Raw genomic sequence first — 26502 nt, 5'->3', positions numbered from 1 at the left:
CTTGGAACGCAGAAATCCCGCCTTTGGTTCAGGTAGAGGCGGGCACATGGCGGCGGATTGGATGATACGCGCAGACCTCTTGCTGCCATTGGTTGCTATGTAATTAGGAATGCAGGCGGTTATGTGCGCTGTGTTTATACATACGCCGGCGGTTGGCAGTGTGAACGGAGCTTTATGATTCTGAAGGTGAGTATAATTGAGAGTGCTGTGTTATCTGAGCTACTGGAATAAAAAGTGTTGTCCATGTGAGGATTACAGTACAATCACGGACCTGACACGTAAACCACAAATATTGGATGATCCTCACACTAGTCTATGTAACATCAATCCTAAAATGGGATCATGATCCACTCTTGTGTGTAAATTTGACGAATAAAGGAGTATAACGCATTATGAGCTGTTTAGCCATTTTGTATTGTTCCTCTATGACTCTGCCTAAAATTTTATATAATTGAAAACTGACTGCACTGGGAATCACACATACCGAGGGACAGCACACATACAGTATACCGAGGGACTAAATTATGTGCCAGAATTTTATAATATGTGTACGTTTACACTGGAGCAATTTGTGTTTCTCCAGCCTCCGTTGTGGAGAAATGAATTCTGACTGGTGGTAGATATACAAATGCTCTAATGCCCTCTTGAACCCTTTATATGCAGCATTTCTTAGTGATTGCAAAAATGCCTTTATTATTTCTGTATAATGGGCCTTTTCATAAAAAATCCCATTTTAATCGGCATAATGAAGCAGTTATTGCATTGAGGTCATGTCCTCAGCATTCAGGGCATGGGTAAGTAGAAGATGTTTTGTTAGAAGCATGGGACAACACTAGAAGAATTAGAAAGTGATTTAGGTTTGACCAAAGGTGCTCTACAATCAGCTAACTCTTTAGAATACGGATAAAACTTGCAGTATCTTTCCTTTTATTTAGATTTTTTAAAGCATTATTAAATACTTAAAACCATATCTCTTTCTTACAGGTATCAAAGTTCACGTACTAAATTTAGGCTTTAAATCTTTAGTTACACTGTTATTGCTATTTTTGTTTTACTTTTGTAGAGAAGTCACCTATTCAGGCCAAATGTCTGAAAAGGAGCTGAGATCCCTATCGCAGGAAGAACTGCGGAAACGACTATATCAGACGTTTAAGAAGAAGGGTGTCTTAGATTCACTGAAGGTAATCCTTTTTTTTCTTCCTATTAATGGGGTCCACAGTTCTCGGTTTTATAATTTTGTTTTCAAATTGAACAGTGTCCCCTCCTCTGCTTATTTGATGTCACAGAACATAGAGTAAGAGTAAGCCAACCATGTATTTATAGCATCACTAATGTGACCAAATAAGGCGTACATATCAATCAAAGTGTATCAGGGTCGCTAGAAAAACACACTCCATACAGAAAAGCATTATGCTAGAAGTCATATCCCTAAGTTGAAATAAGATTATATGTATCAGTGGATATATTCAAACTCTGCTTTCAGACAGTTCTTCAAAAACTCCAAACCAGGTATTTAGAATTGCTTAATGCTTAAAAGGAACCTGTCATCAAAAATTGACCTAATACACTATTACCAGTATGTTGACAAGCACTCGCACAGCTTCTAGATCCAGTTTCTTTCATGGCCCAGGTTGGTGGCTTCATCGAGAAAATCAACTTTGAAGTGCCTTGCAAGTTGGATGTATAGAGTCAGGGAGGTGGAGAAGAGGCAAGTCAAAGCTCTTCTTGCCTCTGAACACCTCCTCCCATGCTATTGACATCATGCATCGGACTTCAGGAGATCTGTTCAATGATGTGCCTGGATGCAGATTACAGTGAATAGGGTATTATGAGGCAGGGAAAGCTCACTTCATTGTTAAACTCTCTGTCTCCTTGCCTTCACTAAACCAACTTACATCTCACTTAAAAGTTGATTTTCTGTATGATGCCACCACACTGGTCCATGAAAGAGACATGATCTGCAAACTGCTCTGCTGCTTGTCAACATACTGCTAGTGGTTTATTAGGCCAATTTCTGATGACAGGTTCCCTTTAACTAAACCTTTGAAGCTATTTTATTTATTTCAGAAATTAATAGTGCACGTGATAATAGTAAGCATTCAAATATATTTTTTATTAAAGAGAACCTGCCATTGAATTTAACTCATTCAAAATAAATACTTCATAAAAAACTATGATTAGAAAGCATTGCCCTTATCACTACATGGTTCCTTTACATGGCTGCTTATTCAATGTTATTTGCATTTCCCTGCCTTCTTTTTCCTGATTGATAGGTCTCACTGCTAGGACATGCTACTTTGTGGAACATTAAGATAGAGCTTTGTTAAATTATTAAGCACTTCATGTCATATGACCAGGGGGATGTCATCTAAGGTCCTTTACCCAGTAACATTAACATCTACCTCTGGTATGTATTTGATCACATGAAATCACAGAATACTTTCATTGAAGGTATTTCTTGTGATCAGATGAGGTAGATGCATACATAAGATAGTTGTTAATGTTCCTAGGTTGACATCACCCTGATCACATGACATGAAGTGCTGAATGGTAAGAAGGCATATGGCATAGGGAGGAGCTGGCTGAGCAGGACACACTCATTCGCTGTGTGTTTGGTGGAGGAGAGGGCAGTACACCTCGCTTCACTGTGCAGTCACCCAGTATTAAAGGACACCTGTCATCAGGTCTCTGCCACTAGTCCTGTCACTACTACCTGTTGGAGCAGCTCACAAGGATCCCATCCCAGCCTTTATCTAGTTATTTCATACATTATTCATTGTAAAATCATCTATTTTTTTATCATGTAAATGAGGTTGGTCACATGGTCAGAGGCAGTGATGTCACCCCTGTTACCCCTCCCCTCTCCTCCCCCTGCTCATGTCTGTGTGTAATGTATAGTAAAGCATGGCTAGTGTGTTTGCTGCATCTGCTGACATGCTGCATCCTCCTAATACACAGAGACATGTTCTGTTATAACATGTTCTGCTGTAGCATGACTGCCTGTAGCTGTTGTATCTCTCCTATACACACACACAGGCTGCAGGGGGTGTGGCCACCAGCACAAGGAACCATCAGATCATTATACAGCCTCACACCATTATACAGGCTGTCAGTCATGCACTGGGGGTGTGGCTGTGCCTCCCACTCATGAATAGAGTGGACAGCTTGAATATGCTAATGCTTCATTGAACATTTCACAGGTCATTTGCATACAGCTTTAGGACCTCATTGCTTAGGTTTACAGGCATGTAGATGGACAATGAAGGGATAGAGGCAATGCTCTCTAATGGCAGAATCTGAAAATATATTTAGATTAGAGGGTTATTTTGCATGACGGGTTCTCTTTAAGAGCATGTGCAGTTTTCCTGCCCTTGGTTTCACCAGGCGCACTACTCATGTGCTGAGACCTTGCTCAGTGGATCCATGCCAGTTTTCTGCCCAGTTTTCTCTGCATTGTGGCAACGGGCAAAAGTAGCTAAGCTTGGGACCTTGAACCCAAGCTGTGTGCGACATATAAGATCTGCTGTTCACTGAACACTAGGTTTCATAATAACCAGAAACTGTTACTCCTCATATACTCACTGGACTACTGATATCTGCAAATATTGTTGAAAGGTTAGATCCACTTTAATGAGGCAGAGGTTCCTTTTCTTTGCTTGAATTACCCTCCTCTTCCCTAATTGTTATCCAGAATGCAAAAAAACTTCAGTTGGTCAAAATCCTTAGTGGCATCTAAATAAGGGATCTACCAATATGAAACTTTATTTTTAACAATTCTGTTTTTATTATTTTTTTTCATCAAAATAACATTACAAACTGTACATTGCAAAGATCTACAATATATAAGTATCCCAAACATTTTCATTCTTTGAGTCACAATCATATTCGGTTTATATATTGTTATTATCCCGAAAAAAACATTCCAGAAAACATCATGTACAGACCTTCTAGGGTGGGAAGGTCAATGTGGGGGAGAGGGTTGGGAGTTGGGGAGGGGAAAAGAGGGGGGGGGTGTAGTAGGTTCTTTGCGCTATCTTATCTTGTAGTTGTGAATTTTTTATCACAAGTGTTTCTATTTATGTCCTGGCTGAGTGGTAATATGAAACTTTATGCATGTTGCCAATGCTTCCAGCTAAATAGTCCACTATACTGGTGACTACATTCTATTTACATAAATATGGAAAATGATGTAAAATATTAAATATTTTGTCATTCAGTATTTCTCATTTTCATTTATTTTTTACCAGACGCAGCTCAGAAACCAGCTCATTCAAGATCTGAAGCTGCGGGCAGTGGGTGGCGAGTCTCTTCAGCCTCCTCAGGATTCTGGTGACACTCTATTACACCGGGCCTGTAATAGCCTCGTGGCCGATCACCTGAGGAGATGTGGTTATGAGTTCTCTCTATCCGTCTTTTACCCGGAGTGTGGCCTGGAGAAAGAGAAGGTATGTAACAATGTCCCAGATTGTACGTCATATTTATTTGTCACCAGTCCATTTTCTTCTGCTGTGAAAGATGTAAAGAAGACGTTTGACCATTTGCATTATTTTTCTTAATCTCTTATTGAGTTCATTGTTTTGGTTTATTATTTGCTTTGGTGTAGTAGAGAATGAGCCTGCTGTAACCTTAACTGTTCAGATTCTCTTCACATATCACATGTTTGATTGTGACATACCAGTAGCAGGACTTCCTATGGAGAACGGGGTGTCAGGGTGCTGTGCACTTGTCACTCTACGCACACCCCTCCTTGACTTGTCAGTGGTAGGAGGGGTTCTCCAGTTGAACACATATTATATTTGGTTGTTAGTCTGTTGGGAGATTGTTGTTTACACATCAGAACCTTATTACAGACAGTCCCCGGGTTACATACAAGATAGGTTCTGTAGGTTTGTTCTTAAGTTGAGTTTGTATGTAAATCGGAACTGTATATTTTATCATTGTAATCCCAGACAGAACTTTTTTGGTCTCTGTGACATTTGGATTTAAAAAATGTTGGGTTGTCATAAGAATCAAGATTAACACTAAAGCTTCATTACAGACACCTGTGATAACTGTTACAGCTGATGATTATGGCCTATGACTAAAGTACAATAAATTATCAATATCCAGAGGTCTGTTTGTAACTAGGGGTCGTATGTAAGTCGAGTGTTCTTAGGGGAGCGCCTGTATATCTGTTGGATCACATTAACCATTCTATTTTTTATATTCGATTTATTTTTTTACATGAAGGATTTCACCATTCATGATCTGATGCAGCTAATGAAAATTAACCCTAAATCCGAGTTTTACAAGTCTATGGTAATGTGAATTTTTATTTCATTTAATTAATTTTTTAACTGTTTTATTGAACAAAATCATGAAAAAAAATGTAGTGTATTGGAAACCCTTTCTTCCAGTAGTCTCTCAGTCATTCTACCACCCACCTCCCCTACATCATATGTGTCTCCATAGCTCAGTTTTTTTGTGTTACAGTCGTATCATAGACGTGCACCATGTCATAATACAATGCAACCAGATAACAGAAACAAAACATTACTCGCTAGGTGATTCTGCTACAATACAATACAACTTTGTATACAACTTTGGTAACTCTATCTGTAGGTCCCGTTAAAATATCCTTATCTTATGACCATTTAGTTAATGAGGTTTGAGCCGCTTCAGTGAGCTCTAGCCTGAGTGCCCCTGATCTATTCCCCAGGGTCCGGGGTGTAGCGGGCCCACACCTTTCACTCCATGCCCAAGGGATAGACATTGTCAACATGCAGATTGTTCTTCCGCCAGGATCGCCCTGAGTCTATGCGCTGAAAAGTGTGTCTCGCCCAAGTCACACCATGTGTCTCAGATTCGTCCGGACTTATACACAATTCCTGTGTATGTATAAGACTGCCTCATAGGGAAGCATTTGATTGATTTGTGCTTTGGGTCATACCAATGTAGCCCTATACATTTTCTTGCTATGAATAATGTTTCCTGCAGGAAAATGCGGTGATAATGAGTCCAGTCTTCTTCTGATAAGACCCCCAGGAGGCATACCTCGGGTACACATGGGTCCGTCAGTGATAAGTCTAGTGAGAAAATCTGTAATATGTTTCCAGAATCTTGCAATGGGGGTACATTCCCATATCATTGGCATGAAGTCGGCTTCCGAGGAGCCACATCTAGGACAGGCAGTGGAATGTAGCCGATCCATTTTCTGGATGCGTACCATAGTGAGGTATGCCTGATGGAAAATATATAATTGTATCATATGGTTATTTATGGACGGGGACATGTGAGAATATAATAATTCGGAGTCCATCTCCTCCAAGGGTGATTGCATGAGTTGTTTCCATCTGTTCAAAGCGCGTGATAGGCAATACTCTGCCTTTTGCATAATCAGATGGGTGTATAGAGCTGACACCAAACCCTGTGGACCCTGAGTTCTGTAGATTCCTATGAGTGGGTATTTAGATATCTGTGGAGGACCATGCATGAATTATGATACCAGGGCTTTCCGGAGTTGAAGCTACCTGTAAAACCTTCTCTCCACCCTTCTGTGTCTTCCAGGGATGTTAAATGTGTTAGCTCAGAGTTAAATGATTTTTATTAATCATTTACATAATAAATCTGAATATCAAAAACATTATTCATATGTAAATGTACAATATATCTAATACATGATTCTTAATAAAATGACATGGTAAGCACATGTGTAAAAAAAAAAAAAAGAATACAAATTCCATATTATTTCAACCCCCACCCCTCGCCTTACTCACCTGTCCAAACCGGGAAAAACATAACAATAAAAAAAATAAGACGTCACACGAGCTCAACTAGGGTACCGCAATTTTTCCAATTTTATATTCGGCTTTTAATTACCAACAATAAGGCTATAATCTTGATATTTTTTTATGTTTTTACTACGCTGTATTTTATTGATTTGTTTGTTCATATTTATTGTTGTTTTTGCTTGTAGATGGCGGCCTACCAGAACAACAGTACTAAAGGTATAGCTAGTTGTTCCAGGAATGTTTGTTCCGATATTGTAGTAATTTTATAGGGGTATTTAAAAGCTATTGAAAATACTGTACATTTTGTGTGTGGGAGCAAAAAGTGTTAAAAAAAACCACAATAAAAATTTTTTGATTAAAAAAAAATACTGTATGTTATTTTCTGTTTTCCATTTTTGTTAAATGCATTTTTTAAACCAGAAATTTAGAAAATGTTTTAATATGGGTGACACTTAAGGGCAACAACATTTTAGTTTGCTAGCTGGCTGGTGGAATCTAGATCAAATGGGGTGATCAGTGGTTATAAGGTGAACTGTAAATGTATGGACAGGAGCTACAATTTTCAGTGACTATGGAAAAAAAATGTAAACATAAATACAAGTTTAATAATAAAGTTTTTTTTGAAGTGTTCTTAACATTTATTGTTAAATGTAAATTATTCTTGAAGGTTTTCTTCTACAAATCCTGACAGAACTGATGGACTACCATCTCCAAAGGGATGGCAGAGATGCTGATACACAGACAATATCAACTTCCCCTTACAAGGAGTCAATAGGTAACGTTTGCATATTGGTATTGGGTATTGTATAATATTTTTCTTTGGTAACACTTTAAAGAGAACCTGTCACCAGATTTTACCCCACTAAACTACTAGCCCCCTCAGGTAGGGTATGAAATGTCCTCTAGAATCCCCTCTTTTATGTGAAATCTCATACATTTACACAAAAGGAAATCTCCCCCAAATCAGGCAAATATTACTCTTCTTACCTCATTTACACATAAGATGAGTCAAGTTTAGTGGTTGCAGTGGTACTGTCAGTAGCCCCTATCTTCTGTTCTATAGTACCTAGAAACATACCTGTGTCATATGAGGGGTAGTGTCAGAAGCCCCTATGTTCTGTTCTATAGTACCTAGACCTCACACGCATATGATGCAAAGGTTGCCCGCAATGCGCAGGTCTGTTTGTGGCTTGAGAATGCACATATGCCTTACTTTGGAACAGATTAATTGGCTAATACATGAAATGTATATTCTCCTATAACCCAGTGGTGGCAAACCTATGGCACGGGTGCCAGAGGCGGCACTCGGAGCCCTTTTTGTGGGCACCCGGGCCATCACCCTAGCACACCAGACAAGATTCAATCTTCCTGCAGTTCCAGGAAGGGGGAAGTTGTAGGAAGAGGGAGAATTAGACCGGGTCGAATTATTTTTGGAGGACCTCCTGCTGGCGCCACGATTATCTGTGTGCAGAGGGAAACTGGAAAGAAGCTAAAATGCTGAAAATTTCCATCTTTCTACTGTGTTGCTGTCCTCAGGAGGCCAATATGATTGAAAGTTGTTGAACAGAGAGCGATAAGTTACTGCTTTAATTTTTAGTTGGCACCTTGCAAGAAATGACGGGGGGTTTTGGGTTGCAGTTTGGGCACTCGGCCTCTAAAAGGTTCGCTATCACTGCTATAACCTTTTAAACCTTCCCTTTCTAAGTATTAAAATAATGCGTTATGGCTGACACACAAGATTTATTGAATTTTTTCTTATTTTTCTCTTTTCATAGTTGATAAACTGAAATTTATTGATGAACAGTTTGAAGGATTGTATCCTAAACGCCCAAAATTTGAGTCTCTGCAGGGGAAACTGTGTGAGTATCGCAGAGAAATTGATGAACAGCTCCAGAAGGAAATGTCTCAGAAGGTTAGTATCTTGTACAATTTAGAGATCTCATATTCTAAATGTATTTTTATTTTTTGGATCAGGTTTTGATATGGCGGACATACAAACCCCTAAATCATAATTATTTTTTACTATATATGTACTAGCTTAAAAATGTGCCATTTATCTGAATAGCTTAAAGGAGTATTCCCATTTCAGCAAATTTTTGTATTATAAATTCAGCAGTATATTTTCTATTGATAGTCCTCTACTTCCACTCTCCTATGTTGTATATCTATGCTCATATATAATGGAGCCCCCTAGGATCCACAAAATGTTCCACTGAGTCACACTGATGTATCAAATGTGTCAAAGGGTCTCTTCTTCTAAGAGATGAGTTTTTTAATGTAATTTGGTACCTTGGTGTCACTATGCATTAGCTTGGGACTGTATCTACTCATTACAGCACTATCACAGCTTATTCACACTGGCTCTCTGCACAGACAGACAACTCAGGTAAAGATCTCCAGATCATTACTGCCTATGGCCATGTGGCTTTTGTTCAGCATATCTCTAATTTATGTTCCTACATTTCGGGTACAATGGCAGCCCCAATAGTCATGAACACAAAATGAGAGAAAAAAAATTTACATTCAGAGAATAAAAACTGTTTAGAAAAAACATTATTCTGCAACATGATTTTAATGAGTAAAAACACAATTGGTGTGTAGGTGGAGTTATCTCCAAGATGGCCACAACCGGAAACTATAAGTCCCATGATCCTTGAATTCTCAGTAACTCCTCCTTGCTCTTATGTTCTGCTCCAAGTGAGGATCTAACAGACAGTCTTGCTCTGTTACCATTGTAATGATGTCTAACTGCCCTGCACATTGCCCCACAGCGATGACGTCTCATCACAACACCGGCTATTGCCAAAAGGGTGGTGATCACGTGACCTGCCTAGGCTGGTGCAGGACATGTGATGTGGACATGTGACCAGTGGCCATCTTCTGTCCTGTAGTGCCTCCACAGAGACAAAATCAATGGACTGTTTAAAGTGCCAGTAGCACTTCTTGATTACAGTTTATGTCCACTTTCTGCTCAGGGAAGCTAAATTTTAAACAACTAATTACATATCAGCTTATATTTTATGGACGCATTTGTATATGAATTATGCTTACTCCTGGAATACCCCTTTAAGTTGTAAAAAAAAAACTGCATCCCTCATAAATATAGTGTCATCCATTTTTATATATTTTTCTATTTAATTCCAAGTTCCAACATTTTAAAGATGTTGAACTTGCAAAAATAATATTAGTGGAAAAAGAAAAGTCCCAGAAGGAGATTTCAGAATTACGGAGAGAACTGGAAAGAGCGTACCAGCTGAAATATGATGGCCTAGTATCACGAGAGAAGAATGCTATAGAGCGACTTCATATGCAACAGGAGGTAATTACAAGCTGATGATTCTATAATACGTATGATCATGTTTGTGATTCTATACAGTTTTAATATTATTTAGACTTATTAAATGTCTCTCTTATCCGTGACATCAGTTTAGTTGGTGTCCCTGTAGTAATATTAATTTTGGACAACTCGATCGGACCACGCTCCTGTAACCATCACCCTTTCACACTCAACATCCCCCCAAGCAACCTTCATTTGGAGAATTAATAACTATTTAATCGCAAACCCAAACATTATTCAAACTGTAGAAAAATCTGAATTTTTAGAATTCAACAACACCCCAGACACATCTGGTGTGGCCAAAAGATCTTCATAAGAGGTCTACTCATGCAACAAGCTGCTAGATACAAAAAAATAAGATGGCCAAAACCTCTTCATTATTAGATCTAATAACAATACTAGAAACTAAAAACAAAATTTCCCCTTCCCAAACCCTCACCAGATCCAAGAATTAACATATGAGCTATACCAACTCTACCAAAACCAACCAGAATTTAATATGAGAAGATGTAAAGCCAAATACTATTGGCAGGGAAACGGAGCGGGCAAAGTCCTAGCTAACAGAATCAAAAACAGACGCTCTAAACAAAAAATACCCTATATGTTTGACCGAAACAATAGCAAAATGATGAATCCCCAAGGCATAGCTAACACATTCAGTGAATACTATAAGTCACTATATAATTTAAAAGACAACATATCCACCCCTCAACCTTCGGATAGTCTAATCAATGATTTTCTATCCCAAATATCACTTCAAAAGTTCTCAAAACAGCAAATAGAAACGCTTAATCAACCAATTAACAGCGAAGAACTGGATTTGGCGGTCAAAAATGCAAAAAAAATAATAAAGCCCCAGGCCCTGATGGTCTTACAAATGAATATTTTAAAACCTTCTACAACATAATAAAACCCCATTTCTTAAAAACTCTAAATTCCATAATAGAAAAAAAAAAGAAATCCTGAAGAGATGTTACAGATGTAAAAAAAAAAATACAGCCAAGTCTCATACTACACGTTAAATATATCAAAATGTCAAGTGCTAAACATGGGCCTATACCCCTCAACGAGTAATCTACTTAAAACAAAATTCAAATTCCAGTGGGAAACTCCTAATATTACATAGTTGGGTATTTAATTAACCTTCCCATACAAAGAAACCCTCAACATTAATTATAAACACCTGTTGAGCAAAATAAAAAAGGATTTCGAAAATTTTGATAAGTTAGAACTATCCTGGTTAGGGAGAATAGCTACAGTTAAAATGTGCATTATCCCATCTATTCTGTACATCTTCCATAACCTTCCTATGCCAACCCCTCTAAAAACACTTTGGGACCTCCACAAACAAATTTAGCCTTATATACGGAAACATAAAAAAACCACGTATCCAGGCCAGCATCCTATTCCAACCTATCATAAAAGGCGGACTGGGATGCCCTTCTATAACGCAATATTATAAGGCTAGTATACTGGACAAATTAAAACTATTCTGGAATCCAGATGCCAACAAGCACTGGAATAATATAGAAAATAGCCATGCCCCATCTAAAGATATTAACCGGTTAAGGGCCCTTTCCTTTTTTTTCATGTCCATTTTTCACTCCCCACCTTCAAAAATCTATAACTTTTTTTATTTTACACGTAAAGAGCTGTGTGAAGGCTTGTTTTCTGCGTAACAAATTGCACTTCATAGCGATGGAATTAAATATTCCATGCCATGTACTCGGAAGCGGGAAAAAAATTCCAAATGCAGTGAAAATGGTGAAAAAAAATGCATTTGCGCCATTTTCTTGTGGGCTTGGATATTACGTCTTTCACTGAGCGCCCCAAATGGCATGTCTACTTTATTCTTTGGGTCGGTACGATTAAGGGGATACCAAATTTGTATAGGTTTTATAATGTTTTCATACATTTACAAAAATTAAAACCTGTACAAAAATTATTTTTTTGATTTTGCCAACTTCTGGCGCTAATAACTTTTGTGTACGGAGCTGTGGGTGGTGTAATTTTTTTCGAAATTTGATAATATTTTCAATGATATCATTTTTAGGACTGTACAACCTTTTGATCACTTTTTATAGATTTTTTTTTTTATATTTTTCAAAATGGCAAAAAAATGCCATTCTCGACTTTAGGCGCTATTTTCCGTTACGGGGTTAAACACGTTGAAAAACCGTTATCATATTTTGATCGGGCATTTTCGGGCGCGTCCATACCTAATGTGTTTATGATTTTTACTGTTTATTTATATTTATGTCAGTTCTAGGGAAATTTGAAATTTTAGGTTTTTTTATTATTATTATTTTTTTTTTTAAACTTTTTTTTATTTTTACTATTTTTCAGACTCCCCAGGGTCCTTTAACCCTAGGTTGTCTGATCGATCCTATCATATACTGCCATACTACAGTATGGCAGTATATGGGGATTTTCCTCCTCATTCATTACAATGCGCTATCAGCACATTGTAATGAAGGGGTTAAAACGAAATAGCCTCGGGTCTTCGGAAGACCCGAGGCCACCATGGAGACGGATCGCCGCTCCCCGATGAGGTCACTGGGAGCGACGATCCCAGGCAAGATGGCGGCGCCCATGCGCCGCTTTTTGAGGCTGCCGGCAGCTTTGCCGGCAGCCATTGCTGTGATAACACCCGCGATCGGTGCTAGCACCGATCGCGGGTGTTACCGGTAAGCCTTTGCTGCAATATGCAGCAAAGACTTACCGGCTATGGAGAGGGCTCAGCCCGTGAGCCCTCTCCATGCAGCGCAACCCGACCGCCGCCGTGAATACACGGCAGGCGGTCGTGAACTGGTTAAAGCATATTTATATAGCTTATCCCCTCAAACCAAACCTACTCTAGCTACCATATCCGCAATGGCAGATATTCGGACAACCCTCTCCAAAAACCAAGTCTTAAACTGTTGATTTGGACACCTTGAGGGATTATGCTTATCAGCTGGAATACACAACCTAGGCTCTATATCCTGGTTGTCAGATACTTTAAGAAACCTGGTAGATTTAACTGTATAGAATGGGAATCTTAAATCGCTGGACTTCCTAATGCAAGGCAATCGAGCCACGGGGATAAACTGGTTACAATACCAACAAATCAAAGCAGCATTTAACAAAGTTAACCCCTACGGGACTCAGCCTCTTTTGGCCTTAAGGACGCGGCCCCATTCTTCAAATCTGACCTGTGTCACTATAAGTGGTTATAGTTTTGGAACGCTATGAGATATCCAGGGGATTTTGAGATTGTTTTCTCGTGACACATTGTACTTCAAATTAGTTTAAAAATTTGGATGATATCTTTCGTGTTTAGTTATGAAAAAAAAACAAAATTTGGCAAAAATTTGGAAAAATTCTTTATTTTCAACTTTCTAAATTCTCTACTTTTGATGCAGATAGTCATAGCTCCCAAATAAATTCATAACTTACATTTCCCAAATGTCTGCTTTATGTTGGCATGGTTTTTTCAGATTCCACATATTTTACTAGAATGTTATGAGGCTCAGAATTTGGGTGCCATTTTTCACATTTTTTGTAAAATCACCAAAACCTGTATTAGATGGACCTGCTCAACTTCTAATTGACACTGAGAGGCCTAAATAATAGTGAGACTCGTAAATTACCCCATTGTGGAAACTACACACCTCAACGTATGAAAACCCACTTTTAAGAAGTTTGTTAACGCTTTACGTGTTTTAAAGGGGTTAAAACAAAATGGAGGTGCAGTCTGCAAATTGTAATATTTTTTCACAATACACCCATTTTGGGTGGAAAATTAAACATTTACAATGGATTAAATGAATAAAGGCTCCACAAAGTTTGTTACCCAATCTCTCCCGAGTACACGGATACTCTACATGTGGTGGTAACCTGCTGTATGGGCGCACGGCCGGGCATAGAAGGGAAGGAGGCGCCATCCAGATCAGATTTGCTATGTCACATTGTACAGGCTATAATTTTTTTCTTTTTTTTAATGTGGACCTATAGGGGCTTATTTCTTTTGCCACATGAGATGCACTTTTCTGGTACGTAATTTGGGGAATCTATAGGCTAATTGGTGAGATTTTATTAACTCTTTGTTGGTGGAGGAAATGAAAATCATCACTTTTCAGGAAGATTTTTATGGGGTTTTTTTTTTTGGCTGTTTACCATACCATAAAAATAGTATATTATTTTTATTCTATGGGTCGCCACGATTACAAAAAGACCTCATTTATATAGATTTTTTATTTTTTTCCAATTTTTACTGCATAAAAAGTAATTTGGCAAAAATGTTGTTAATTTTAGCATCACCGTCTTTCATATGCATAACTTTTTTATTTTTCGCCTCACAAATCTGTTTAAGGGCTTATTTTTTGCGAGAAGGATTGTTCTTTTTAGTGGTCTTATTTTAGAGTGCATAACATTTTTTAAATCCTTTTTAGAGCATTTTTATAGGGTATTAATTGAAAATGATCTTTTTTCTGGAGCTTTTTTTTGTTTTGTTTTTTACTGGGTTCACTTTGCGGATCTAATAACAATTCTGTTTTATTATGTAGATTGTTACGGACACAGCGATACCAAATATGTGGGGGTTTTGTGTATTTTATTCAATTGTACTGAATAAAAACCAATTTGGAGAAAATCTTGTTCATTTTAGCATCACCATCTTTTCATATGCATAACTTTTTTATTTTTCGGCTGACTGGTTAGGGGCTTATTTTTTGCGAGAAGAGTTGTTCTTTTTAGTGGGCTTATTTTGGAGTGCATAACATTTTTTAAATGGCTTTTAGAGCATTTTTTTATAGGGTATTAATTAAAAATTATCTTTTTTCGGAAAGTTTTTGCGGTTTTTTTTCTACGACGTGTACCGTGCGGGTGCAGTAACGATTCTGTTTTATTATACAGATTGTTACGGACGCGGCAATACCAAATATGCGGGGTTTTTAGTGTTTTTGTGTTTTTTATACTTTATTAAGTGTTTTTATGGGAAAGTGACATTTTAGGGGCTTATATTTTTATGTATTTATTTTTTATTTATTATAATGAGTAGTGTTAAGTGTTTTTGCATATTTTTACTTATACATACTTGAACTTGAACCAGTGATGCTCTGATCACTGGTTTAAGTTCAATACACTGCTCTACAATACTATTTTATTGTAGAGCAGTGTAAACTGTCTGAGCAAGCTTGCGCATGCTCAGACAGTTTACAGTCAGACCCGGAAGGGGTCTGGCTGCCATGGAAACCGGGCAGCTCCGGGGCACATGCCAGTCCTCGGAGCTGCCCAGAAGTGGATTGGATCCCCCAGTAAGCGGCACGGGGGATCCGATCCACAGCACAAACACCCTTACACGCCGTGGTCATGTTTGACCGCGGCGTGTAAGGGGTTAACACCCGCGATCGGAGCCGGCTCCGATCGCGGGTGTTAGCGCAGGCTGTCAGCTGTACTAGACAGCTGACAGCCTCTGCTTCTGGTACCGGCTCCGTTTGTGAGCCGGTGCCAGGAGCAGGACGTTATAGAACGTCCCCGTGCGCTAAGCATCTAGCCCCGGGGACGTACTATAACGTCCTGGTGCGCCTAGGGGTTAAATTTAATTTTACTGCAGAAAACACGGACATCACCAAATTCCTACTAGCCCCTGATACCAAACAAAAAGGGCTATCCACATTTTACAAACTACTTGTCAACACCCAGTCAGAGGTTATACAAAAACAGTTGAACAAATGGTCTGATAAGCTAAACATAACAATAAGCGAGAAGCAATGGTTATTAGCATTCAGAGTTCCTCCTAAGGTCTCTAGATGCATACATCATTTAGAAAATACTATTAAGATAAGATATAGCTGGTACTACAGACTATCACGGATATACCCAGAAAATACTCAAGTCTGTTGCCGTTGTCATAGCAATGATGCCGATATGCTTCATATATGATGGAACTGTAAATACATAAATTTCTGGGAAGCCATCACTGCTCTACTAAAATAAGCCTCTTCCCAATAAGCGTATCAGCTCCTCAAGCCCTTTTTTTCATAGATATGGATGATCTCCCGCATACTCGCCTAACAGTGATCACCCACGTTCTAATTGGAGCAAAAATTAAAATTGCCAAAAACTAGAAAAACCCCGCCCCTCCGCCTCTTGCAGAAGTAATTAGTTCAGCAAATAAAAACTGCCTGTACGAAAAAACTATTGCCCATTGCTTACACAAGATTCCTAACTTCTTTAATGACTGGGACTGGACTTAGCTTGTCATACAATACTATCAATGTTTAACTATATAAGCTCTCAACGCATCATTACGATCTCTACATATCCATTTATTGTCGCAAAGTTACTGTTTTCTTGGTTGTTTCTGTTTTCTTTTCCTCAATTTTTCCTTCACTTTATTGTTAAATTGACAATCCTTGTGACAACTATGCAAAGAAGAAACGACTTCTCATTTCTTTGTAACCCATTTTTATTCATGCTTTTCTGTAACAACATCCTTGGAAAAATCAACAAAAATTAATGTTCTAAAAAAAGAAATGAGGCAGTTACACCCAAAACAATATCCTCTGGTGAATGCCATCAACCATTCTGGCTTGAACAATCGCAGGCCATAGCTTGCATAGTTTGCAGACTAGGGGGCAGGAATGCTGCTGGCATCGCTACTTTCATGCCCTCTTGGTGTGGAACTGGCGTAAAAGCCCTGATGAATGTCCTCTGTCTCAGCCTTCAGTAGGGACTCCTCTGTAGCTCCCTCCTCTCAATATCTCCTTTTTGATCACTGCACAGCAGGAGGCTGTTAACCCCTAGCACAGACTGTACACTTAATGTAACTGCTGCTTCATTTTCCTGTTGGTTTCTGATCTGTATTCTGTGGTGTGAAGTTTCTCCTCCTACCTCCACATGATGATAGCTGACAGGCTAGTTCACTTTATAGATACTGTTTTTACTTTGAAATTCTCATTGCTGTAGTATGCTGTAGACCTGGTTCTAGGTCAATGATAGAAATAGAACCTGTATCACTTCTGTGCTTCCTGGATATTCCTGACAAGTAGCTTCAGATCAATGCTATAACCATGGAAAGATGAACAACATAATATGGCATCATTCTGTTCATAATGAAAGCAGGAAATTGCAAATTATTTTATTAATCTTTAAAAGGGTTGGCTACCATTTTACATAAATTGCCCATGTGCTTTTACTGCTTTGTGGTTAAAGAGAACCCGTCATGCAAAATAACCCCCTAAACTAAATATATTTTCATAAACTGCCATTAGAGAGCATTGCCTCTATCCCTCCATTGTCCCTCTACATGCCTGTAAACCTAAGCAATGAGGTCCTAAAGCTGTATGCAAATGACCTGTGAAATGTCCAATGAAGCATTAGCATATTCAAGCTGTCCACTCTATTCATGAGTGGGAGGCACAGCCACACCCCCAGTGCATGACTGACAGCCTGTAGAATGGTGTGAGGCTGTATAATGATGTGCCTCCTGGTGCTGGTGGCCACGCCCCCTGCAGCCTGTGTGTGCATGTGTGTGTGTATAGGAGAGATACAGCAGCTCCAGGCAGCCATGTTACAGCAGAACACGTCAGATTCATGTGTAGCTGATGTCTGTGTCTCTGTGTATTAGGAGGATGCAGCATGTCAGCAGGTACAGCACTCACACTAGCCATGCTTTACTATACATTACACACAGACATGAGCAGGGGGAGGAGAGGGGAGGGGGAACAGGGGTGACATCACTGCCTCTGACCATGTGACCAGCCTCATTTACATAATAAAGAATAGATGATTTTACAATGAATAATGTATGAAATAACTAGATAAAGGCTGGGATGGGATCCTTGTGAGCTGCTCCAACAGGTAGAGGTGATAGGACAAGTGACACAGACCTGATGACAGGTGTCCTTTAATCCCTGAATTACCTGAAAGTGATTCAGCAGCTCTGCTACTTACTTTTGGACTGTGTGCGGACGCTCTATGCAGCTTTCTTCACATCTCTGAACTCTGCTAAAACTCTGAAGTCTGCAGCAGCAGGCTATGACTCCTCCTACTCCCTCCCCTCTTCCTGTCTTTGTCCCGTGTTGATGGACTGTGAGGTAAGAGATGCGTTCCTGACGCCAAAAGAATGGCCTAGAGCAGTGAGAGAGATGGGAGCTGTGTGTGTATGCAGAGGGCAGCATGCAGAGGACAGGGAAAGTCTAAACCTTTTAAAGGAAGCAAATATATGGGTAGATATACATGCTGAGAAATATTATTTTTGGTTATCTTTCCTCTACACCTCCTGTTCTTGCAGTCCCCATTTCATAATACACTATTGCGGATATAGTAGTCAAGACTATGTGGCAGGTAACTTAGCGCCATTATTGGACAGACAAGATCAATGCAAAGTGTAGTGTAGACTACTGCTTTCCATGGTAGGCAGTGGGAATCTTATATGTTTTATGCTTTATGTTTTCTGTAGAATTCAAAGTTTGTTTTGTGATCCTTCGTGGAAAAAGGCCCATCCTAGGATTGAAATTGAAATATTAGAAAAAGATCAAGAGTGGGCTTGCAATTCCCAATGCTTGGGTCTGGTTTTTGGCAGCACAGGCGCAGCACTTGAGGGTGGCACAGGATCCTACGCCTCCAATGGGAGGCTGTTGCTTCCATAACTGGTATGGCGCCCCCTATTGCAACAGTTGAGGTAGTGATTACTGAATTATGGGCGCTGTAAAATGCCCCACTTTGTCTTTTATGGAATATCTTGTCCAAAATTAAAGTACTACTAGATTTCAATAGTCCTAGAGAATATTTGGCATGAATCCAAAACTCCCGTTTAATTTTTGGGAAAATTAAGGTGTATGGTTCTTAGGTCTTTGATGGTAATAACTTTTAATATTTTGACCAATTAAGGAATGTTTTGATCTCTCCCATACACAGCTTTATGGAGACAGATGTGGGGGAAGTATTGGACTTCCAATGAGAGGAGGTTTTAGAAGGGGTTCCCTTGCTGTCACCTTCTGAGGTCCAGCATCTGTCACAGCTTCTTTTATTTTTAATAAGGTTTATAAGACTTAAAATAAGGGTTTGCCCCGATTCTTGTTGCCCAAGGTGTTCTGTACCAGATGTGAATTTGTTACATTGGGTATGGTATGGAAATATAGTTCATTGGGAGACTTTTGGAGGGAAGTGCTGCATTAAATCTGCAGGGTGCATATTGTGGACCTTAAGCCAGACCCCAAAGCTTGCCTATAGGCTGTTGTAGAATTGAATAATCTTCATAGCATCACCTTATTGTATATTCAAAATTTGCTCAAATCTAGCCCGAAAATGTATCGCTGCCCGCTGGTTTAAGAGATATGCTCCTACTACCCAAGAATTTATAAATAAGGTTGAAAATCTCATTAGACTTGAATGGGGAGTATACTTAAAGCATTTTGAGAAATTGCGTAGACACTGGTTGGATACATTGGTTTCACCTTGCACTGCAGTAGTATATCTCCGTTACCAAATGTCTTTGTTGAGTACTTAAATTGTGGGCGCTATGGATTTATGCACTTGGACAAACTATTCTTATACTACTTACTGTCTGCTGGATTAAGGATGTGGGTGGCTATGTTTGAACATGGGGGGCTTATGTGCACATTTAATACTTATTGATGTATGTTTTTATACTGCTTGTATGAAAATGATGGAAAACACTTAATAAAACTTCTAAATAAAAGAAAAAGAGAGTTCTTACCTAAAACCTCTTCCGTATTCACAGATTGAATCTAAGGAAGTGTATGCTGAACGACAGACCCTGCTAAAAGAGATTGAGGCAGTACGAAACAGAGAAATGGACCTTCGCCAACGCATTGAATCTTTTGAGCTGTATGTCAAAGTATATCATTTATTTTTCCCTTTGAGAGTATTCTAATATGTTTTTAAAACACACACTGATTCATTTTATTCTAATACGTGTAAAAGAAGAGTAGAGAGTGTTTTGTGTAAGAGACGTAGTACTACCCTTTGGGTCTGCCATGTACGAATGCGCTCATTGTTTAAAAAAAAAAAACTAAACAAACAAAAACCTGGTTTCCTACACAAAATTTTAAAACCGTAATAAACCTTTTGCAGATTTTTATTTATTTTTTTCAGAAGTGCAGCGCTTCTGAAGGTATCTACAGATGGATAAGGAGAGCTAAAAATTAACTCTTTCCATACCCATAGAATATTTTAACGTATTCAAGTATAAGCCACGGCGCCCAATCTTGCCACAAAATACTGAGAAAACTTAATGACTTGAGTATAAGTCTAGGGTGGGAATTGGTCGCAGCCTGCCCCCCCCAATATAAGATGTAAGTGTGAATTAGAAAAGCTGAGTTACACAATACTAAGGAATGTAATCTGCGATATTGATTTATACAATTTATTTATACAACTTGTTTTGGTTTAAAAGTATATGAATTATGTACATTAATGTAAGTTTTGAGTCATTATAACACATTAATATAATTTTCTGTAGAGCCCAAAAGTTGCAAGAAGAGAAGAACAGGAGTGTGAATGAGTTGCTCAGGAAGAGAGAGCTGGATGTAAAGAACATTGAAGATACCTTTCAACAGAAGCTTCAAGATGAGCGATTACGGTTTGTTTCATCGACTAATTGTACAGTCTTTTCTAAAAATGTAAACTTAACAACTTAAAATAAGAACTGTGAAATGCATTGTTATGTGTTATCATGAGCTTGCAGTGCAGGCAGCAGGTTGCTGATGTAAAAAGGGCCACAAAAGGGATCATGTTCCCCAGTCAAATGCACACATTCATGTGAATGTGGACTGACTTACGTTTTGTTCAGTTACATCATATCAAGCTACTCCTCTTAATAACCTTAAGAGATATGCTGCCTTCAGATTACACTACCTTCAGATCACTACACTAGTGACAGATCTCTTTAAATATATCCAAACACTAACATACCCAGACTAAAATCTAGTTTGCCAAAATGGAACACAGCAAGCATTTGTAAACCAATCGATCCTATGGAGATGGTAAGCCAGGTAAGCTACTAACATTACCTTCTGTTTACATCATAGGTATCAAGTTGAAATAAAGGAAGAATATTTGAAGAAGACTCAGAAAATCAGTGAAGATGAGAGAAGAAATGGAGGTTAACAGATTTTCTATTGCATCCCTTAGGCTATTTGCACATGTTGTAGATTTTACACGCATATTTTGCTGCAGAAAATCTGCAGTGTAATACAGTAGCATTAAAGTGAAATCGATTTGAAAAGAAAACACATGTAAATCTGCGTTGAAAATGCACATAAAAAACGTTTAATTCAGGTTTACATGCAGATTTTCTGCATGACAAATCTGCAACGTCTAATAATAATCTAATAATCTTTATTTATATAGCGCCATCATATTAAGTAGCACTTTACAAATCATAGGAGACAAAAACGGATATAATAAAACATGACATAGCACAAACATTTATATGGAACAATAAGAGTGAGGTCCCTGCTCACAAGAGCTTACAGTCTATGAGGAAGAGTGGGGTGACACAAGGTAAAAAGCTTATATAATGGTCCGGCCATTCTTCATAAAGGAATAGAACAAAATATAAGAAATAGAAATGCTGTCGCTTGACCCAGTCATCAGCCGTCATCTTATATACAAAGTCCAGGGTGAATGGGACTGCAGAGAAGCCAGAAGCTTGTTGCTTGCTGGTTGTGCATGTGCAGATAGCCTAAAAGGAATTTCCCCTAAAGTAGCTCCATACCTGTCCGTGAGTAGTTTCAAATTCTGGAAAACCTCTCTCAAAATTTTGGAGCGAAAATTCACTTTAATTCACTTTAAGTCAACCTTAAGTAATAGTAGTTTTTATTTTCTTTTGACTAGAAACGGTTTTTTGAGGCATTGATCATGATGTAAATTCTTTCTCTGGCAGAAATATAAAATAAATAGACATAGGGTAATTATTATATGGGAGAATTATTATAAGATGAAAAACAATCCTATCCAGTGTTATAATTTAATTACAGTACTAGTAAGTAGTTTTCATAGCAGTCTTTCTTTTGTGTATATTTTTAGAGGAAGCAGCGCGGTTACGGGAAGATGCAATTATAATCAACATGAAGAAACAGGAACAGGAACAAGCTATCACCCGCACTACACAACTTCAGGTGAAGACATAGTTTTCTGTTTAATATTTTGTCCCACAAAAAGATTTATCCAAATATTTTGTTATAGGGGAGAAGATTATACATGCATGATAATCATGGCTTCAATGCTAGCCTGATGTATAATAAAAAGGATATTGGACATATGAGCCCAGACTATATTCCTCCCTTAATGTAGCGGGATTAGCAGCACCCCATGTATACAGATATAGTAATCAGGTTATCTACTGTCAGATGGGTGGAGCCCAGCTGTTTACTTTGGCTCAGGACAATCAAGGGGCAAAATTAGCATATTGGATGCCAAAAATAATGGAATGGAGGGGTCTAGAGAAAAAAATACCCGCTGTTTCACAATCAGATTTCATTGTTCCAAAATCTTCTCTATAGGGTTTGCATTCTGTATATATGATTGACCTTCAGTAATTTTGTTATAAGGCAGTCTAACTAGAAATTGTTCCTTGTAGGTGGAGGTGGATACCCTAAAAGCACAGTTGTCTCTTGTGACTCAACAAAACCAAAACCTGAATGAGAAGCTACGTGAATTTGCAGCCTATCCACTAGTACAACAGGAGAAGTTGGAACTGCAGGCTCAAGTGCAGTTATTTAAGCAGCAGATAGAGGAACTCCGGAAAGAAAATCATCACCTCAGAGAAAGTGAGTGTCAATGTGAAAGTATGTCAAGTTATCTTTCATTATATGTTGTGTGAAGGCTTAAACTTGCCTACCATTTGATTTGATACATTATGAAGCAAACATACCTTGAAAATGCTGTAGCTACACTGATGCAGGATCACTTCTGTGCCTGGGCTCGGAGCTTTTCCTCTCACATTAGTTATGCAGTGCACCGGAGAACGGTGCAATCGCTGTTCTCCCTGCCAGGCAGAAAAATCAATTGCTGCATCATCCCCCAGCTGCTGTGTTTGAGTGATAGAGCTCAGGTTGATTGGTCCTATCTTGGTTGTTCAGAAAGCTACATGTGTAATGTGTGTTTTAAAATTATTTTTTCAGCAAAATCACTCAGCTCAGGGATTAAACAATATATGTTTCTGCATCAGTGTAGCTACAGCATTCTCAAGGTATGTTTGCTTCATAATGCACCAAATCAAATGGTAGATTTTCTTTAAGACTTCTCATCCATTTGGCTGTGTTCACTTTTGCTTTCCAACACAATTTTTGTGTGCTGGGATATAGCAAAAGGATCATAGCCCGGGAGTAAAAGCTCAGACAGGCTGACTTAGGGTATCTTAACTAACTTATGAAAGGATATAATGATGTGCTATATGTTCATGGCAAGCCCTTGGGGCTCACCTATAACTGCTCCATGCTCCTCCACCACTCATAGTTACTCACCATAGTGCATTGGTAATGGGCGAGTAGCAACTAACTGTTTCTTGTTTTACTTGTCTCTGTACATCCCTGTCACATATAACTTTTTACTAAAGGATCTTTGAGATCTTATATTTAGGCTAAGGACAGGGTTGCCATTGACCCCTATAAATATTCCACTGTTGGTGCCCATGTTTGTTAGTGTGCCCTAAGTTTATTCACCCAGGTCAACTACATGTTTTCTGTAGATTTGTATGCAAATGAAAGCTAGATTTTCTTCTAGATTCCAATGGTTTATTGGTGCAAAATCACTCTTCTCCAAAACATTGAATATTATCAAATATGTCCACAATTCTGTGCTGAGTCATTTCTTAATGTGGGTGGGTTCTTTTGTGTTCCTGATACAGAGCAAGAAACATCCTGCATATTATTATAGCTGTGGGTGATGACTGTCCTTGAAGCACCACATGTTGTGTTCTTTTCTTGACCGTTTGTAAACTCGCCTCACAAAGAGGCCCGTGTGCCCTGAAAGCTTGCACATATCATTTTATATTGGTGCACAAGTACACCAGTGCTTTATTTACTGGGAGGATTCCATTGGACTTGGTGGATAGCCAGGAAAGTTTAAAGAGAACCAGAAGAAGTTGCCCAGTAAAACAGTACCAGTACCGTAATACCTTCAACATCATGTTTCCTTTATGGGCTATTATAGTGAAATGATCTGGAAAATCAACTTTGAAGTGATATGTAAATTATTGGTATAATTCATCTCTTAACTTTATTCAGTGAATTACTGGATGATGTAGGAAGGACACAGCTTACATCACATTAAACTTGTAGTAAACTTGGCTTTATTTGATGGTCTCTAGAAACGTGTTTCAAGACTCTGGAATCAAATCTTTGCCATTTTTGAGAGCTGTGGCTTATAATTGCACAACCAGAAAAGTTGAACGTCCATGTGTGCACCGTGCATTAGCAAACTACACCAAGACAATACTATTCTATGAGTGGAAGCTGCCTGATATGGTACTGGTAGTGGTTTTACCATGTTCATTTCGGCTGACTAGTTTTCTTTTGTGAGACTCTCTCCTTTTAATATTCATATATTGCAATGAGTATTAATAAATAGATTGATCTGTTTTTACCAAACACAACTTTTGGCTAGTATAATTATTTACATTTCCAGAAACGATGCAGCCATCTACTGAGTTTCTCACTCTTCAAGAACAAATAAATCAGTTGGAATCTGCCCGAAAGTTTGAGCAAAATGAATTCAAAATACAAAGGGAAATCCTTGAAAAACAGCTGGAATTGGAGGTGAGCTTTACTATTCTTCGTATGTGATTGTAATGTATACATCAGTGTGTGTGTATAGATATACACTCACCGGCCACTTTATTAGGTACACCATGCTAGTAACAGGTTGGACCCCCTTTTGCCTTCAGAACTGCATCAATTCTTCGTGGCATAGATTCAACAAGGTGCTGGAAGCATTCATCAGAGATTTTGGTCCATATTGACATGATGGCATCACACAGTTGCCGCAGATTTGTCGGCTGCACATCCATGATGCGAATCTCCCGTTCCACCACATCCCAAAGATGCTCTATTGGATTGAGATCTGGTGACTGTGGAGGCCATTTGAGTACAGTGACCTCATTGTCATGTTCAAGAAACCAGTCTGAGATGATTCCAGCTTTATGACACCACCACAGTACTTTGAGGCAGATGGGCTACAGCAGCAGAAGACCACCGTACTGTGCATTCAGAGATGCTCTTCTGCCTACCTTGGTTGTAATGGGTGGCGATTTGGGTCACTGTTGCCTTTCTATCAGCTCGAACCAGTCTGCCCATTCTCCTCTGACCTCTGGCATCAACAAGGTATTTCCACCCACAGAACTGCCGCTCACTGGATGTTTTTTCTTTTTCGGCCCATTCTCTGTAAACCCTAGAGATGGTTGTGCGTGAAAATCCCAGTAGATCAGCAGTTTCTGAAATACTCGGACCAGCCCTTCTGGCATCAACAACCATGCCATGTTCAAAGGCACTCAAATCACCTTTCTTCCCCATACTGATGCTCGGTTTGAACTGCAGGAGATTGTCTTGACCATGTCTACATGCCTAAATGCACTGAGTTGCCGCCATGTGATTGGCTGATTAGAAATTAAGTGTTAATGAGCAGTTGGACAGGTGTACCTAATAAAGTGGCCGGTGAGTGTGTGTGTATATATATATATATATATATATATATATATATATATATATATATATATATATATATATATATATATATATATATATCTATCTATATATCTATATATATCTATATATCTATATATCTATATATATATATCTATATCAGGTTTTAGAAAGATTTCTATTTTTTATAATCGCATAGGTTTTACGTACCGCAATATAATGTCGTGGTGGATTGTATAAAGTGAGCCCATGTGATCACAGCAGGAGCCTGAGACTAGCCGACAGCCGCACTCTTGCTGCAATGAATAGTTGGTTACTACAAAAATAACCAAAATATATAAATGTAACAAAAAGTCGCATATGCATCAAAATTGCAGAAATAAAATCCAGCAAAAATAAAACCTCCGTGGTCTATGTATGGCAGAAAGAAAAAAAAAAAAGTTAAGACTTGAAGGGGTTGACCACTTGGGCCACAATAGAGTCACCCACCCTGTTAAAGTTTGGAGTTTGCCACCACATGACCCCGCGGGCAGGAGGACTTCCTGTGACATCCTGCAATTTGCTGGCCTCCCGCGGAGCAATGGGGCCATAGAGACATTACTATATGCAGTCCCGGTGGCTAATAACAAACTATAACAGGGTAAGTTTCCTTTTTTCAGTATCACAGTTTATTGATAAAGAGAATATATACATGTGTGTAGGATATCAATAACAGGTTAGGTTTAATATGGGTGATTCCAAT

General features: G+C 38.7%; 1 protein-coding gene across 3 annotated transcripts in view; it reads left to right on the top strand.

Annotated features, from left to right (window-relative positions):
* The first annotated feature begins 2 nt into the window (after nucleotides 1–2).
* OFD1 (OFD1 centriole and centriolar satellite protein) overlaps nucleotides 3–26502 on the top strand; it is a 51916-nt gene continuing 25416 nt past the window's right edge. For 2 of the 3 annotated variants that reach the window (XM_072136054.1, XM_072136053.1), the window contains exons 1-14: nucleotides 4–186; nucleotides 1064–1181; nucleotides 4248–4445; nucleotides 5230–5298; nucleotides 6956–6986; nucleotides 7438–7545; nucleotides 8546–8682; nucleotides 9916–10089; nucleotides 19838–19944; nucleotides 20579–20698; nucleotides 21147–21220; nucleotides 22147–22238; nucleotides 22700–22889; nucleotides 24748–24878. In XM_072136054.1, coding sequence (XP_071992155.1) covers nucleotides 1086–1181; nucleotides 4248–4445; nucleotides 5230–5298; nucleotides 6956–6986; nucleotides 7438–7545; nucleotides 8546–8682; nucleotides 9916–10089; nucleotides 19838–19944; nucleotides 20579–20698; nucleotides 21147–21220; nucleotides 22147–22238; nucleotides 22700–22889; nucleotides 24748–24878 — 1527 coding nt within the window. In that variant the 5' untranslated portion in view covers nucleotides 4–186; nucleotides 1064–1085. Of the gene's footprint in view, nucleotides 187–1063; nucleotides 1182–4247; nucleotides 4446–5229; nucleotides 5299–6955; nucleotides 6987–7437; nucleotides 7546–8545; nucleotides 8683–9915; nucleotides 10090–19837; nucleotides 19945–20578; nucleotides 20699–21146; nucleotides 21221–22146; nucleotides 22239–22699; nucleotides 22890–24747; nucleotides 24879–26502 lie in introns of all 3 variants that reach the window. The other variant, XR_011853166.1, reaches the window with a different exon arrangement.

Source organism: Engystomops pustulosus, chromosome 2 (assembly GCF_040894005.1).
Source record: "Engystomops pustulosus chromosome 2, aEngPut4.maternal, whole genome shotgun sequence".
Taxonomy (NCBI): domain Eukaryota; kingdom Metazoa; phylum Chordata; class Amphibia; order Anura; family Leptodactylidae; genus Engystomops; species Engystomops pustulosus.
The sequence above is the reverse complement of the archived record's forward strand: the minus strand, read 5'-3'. Positions and strand labels throughout refer to the sequence as shown.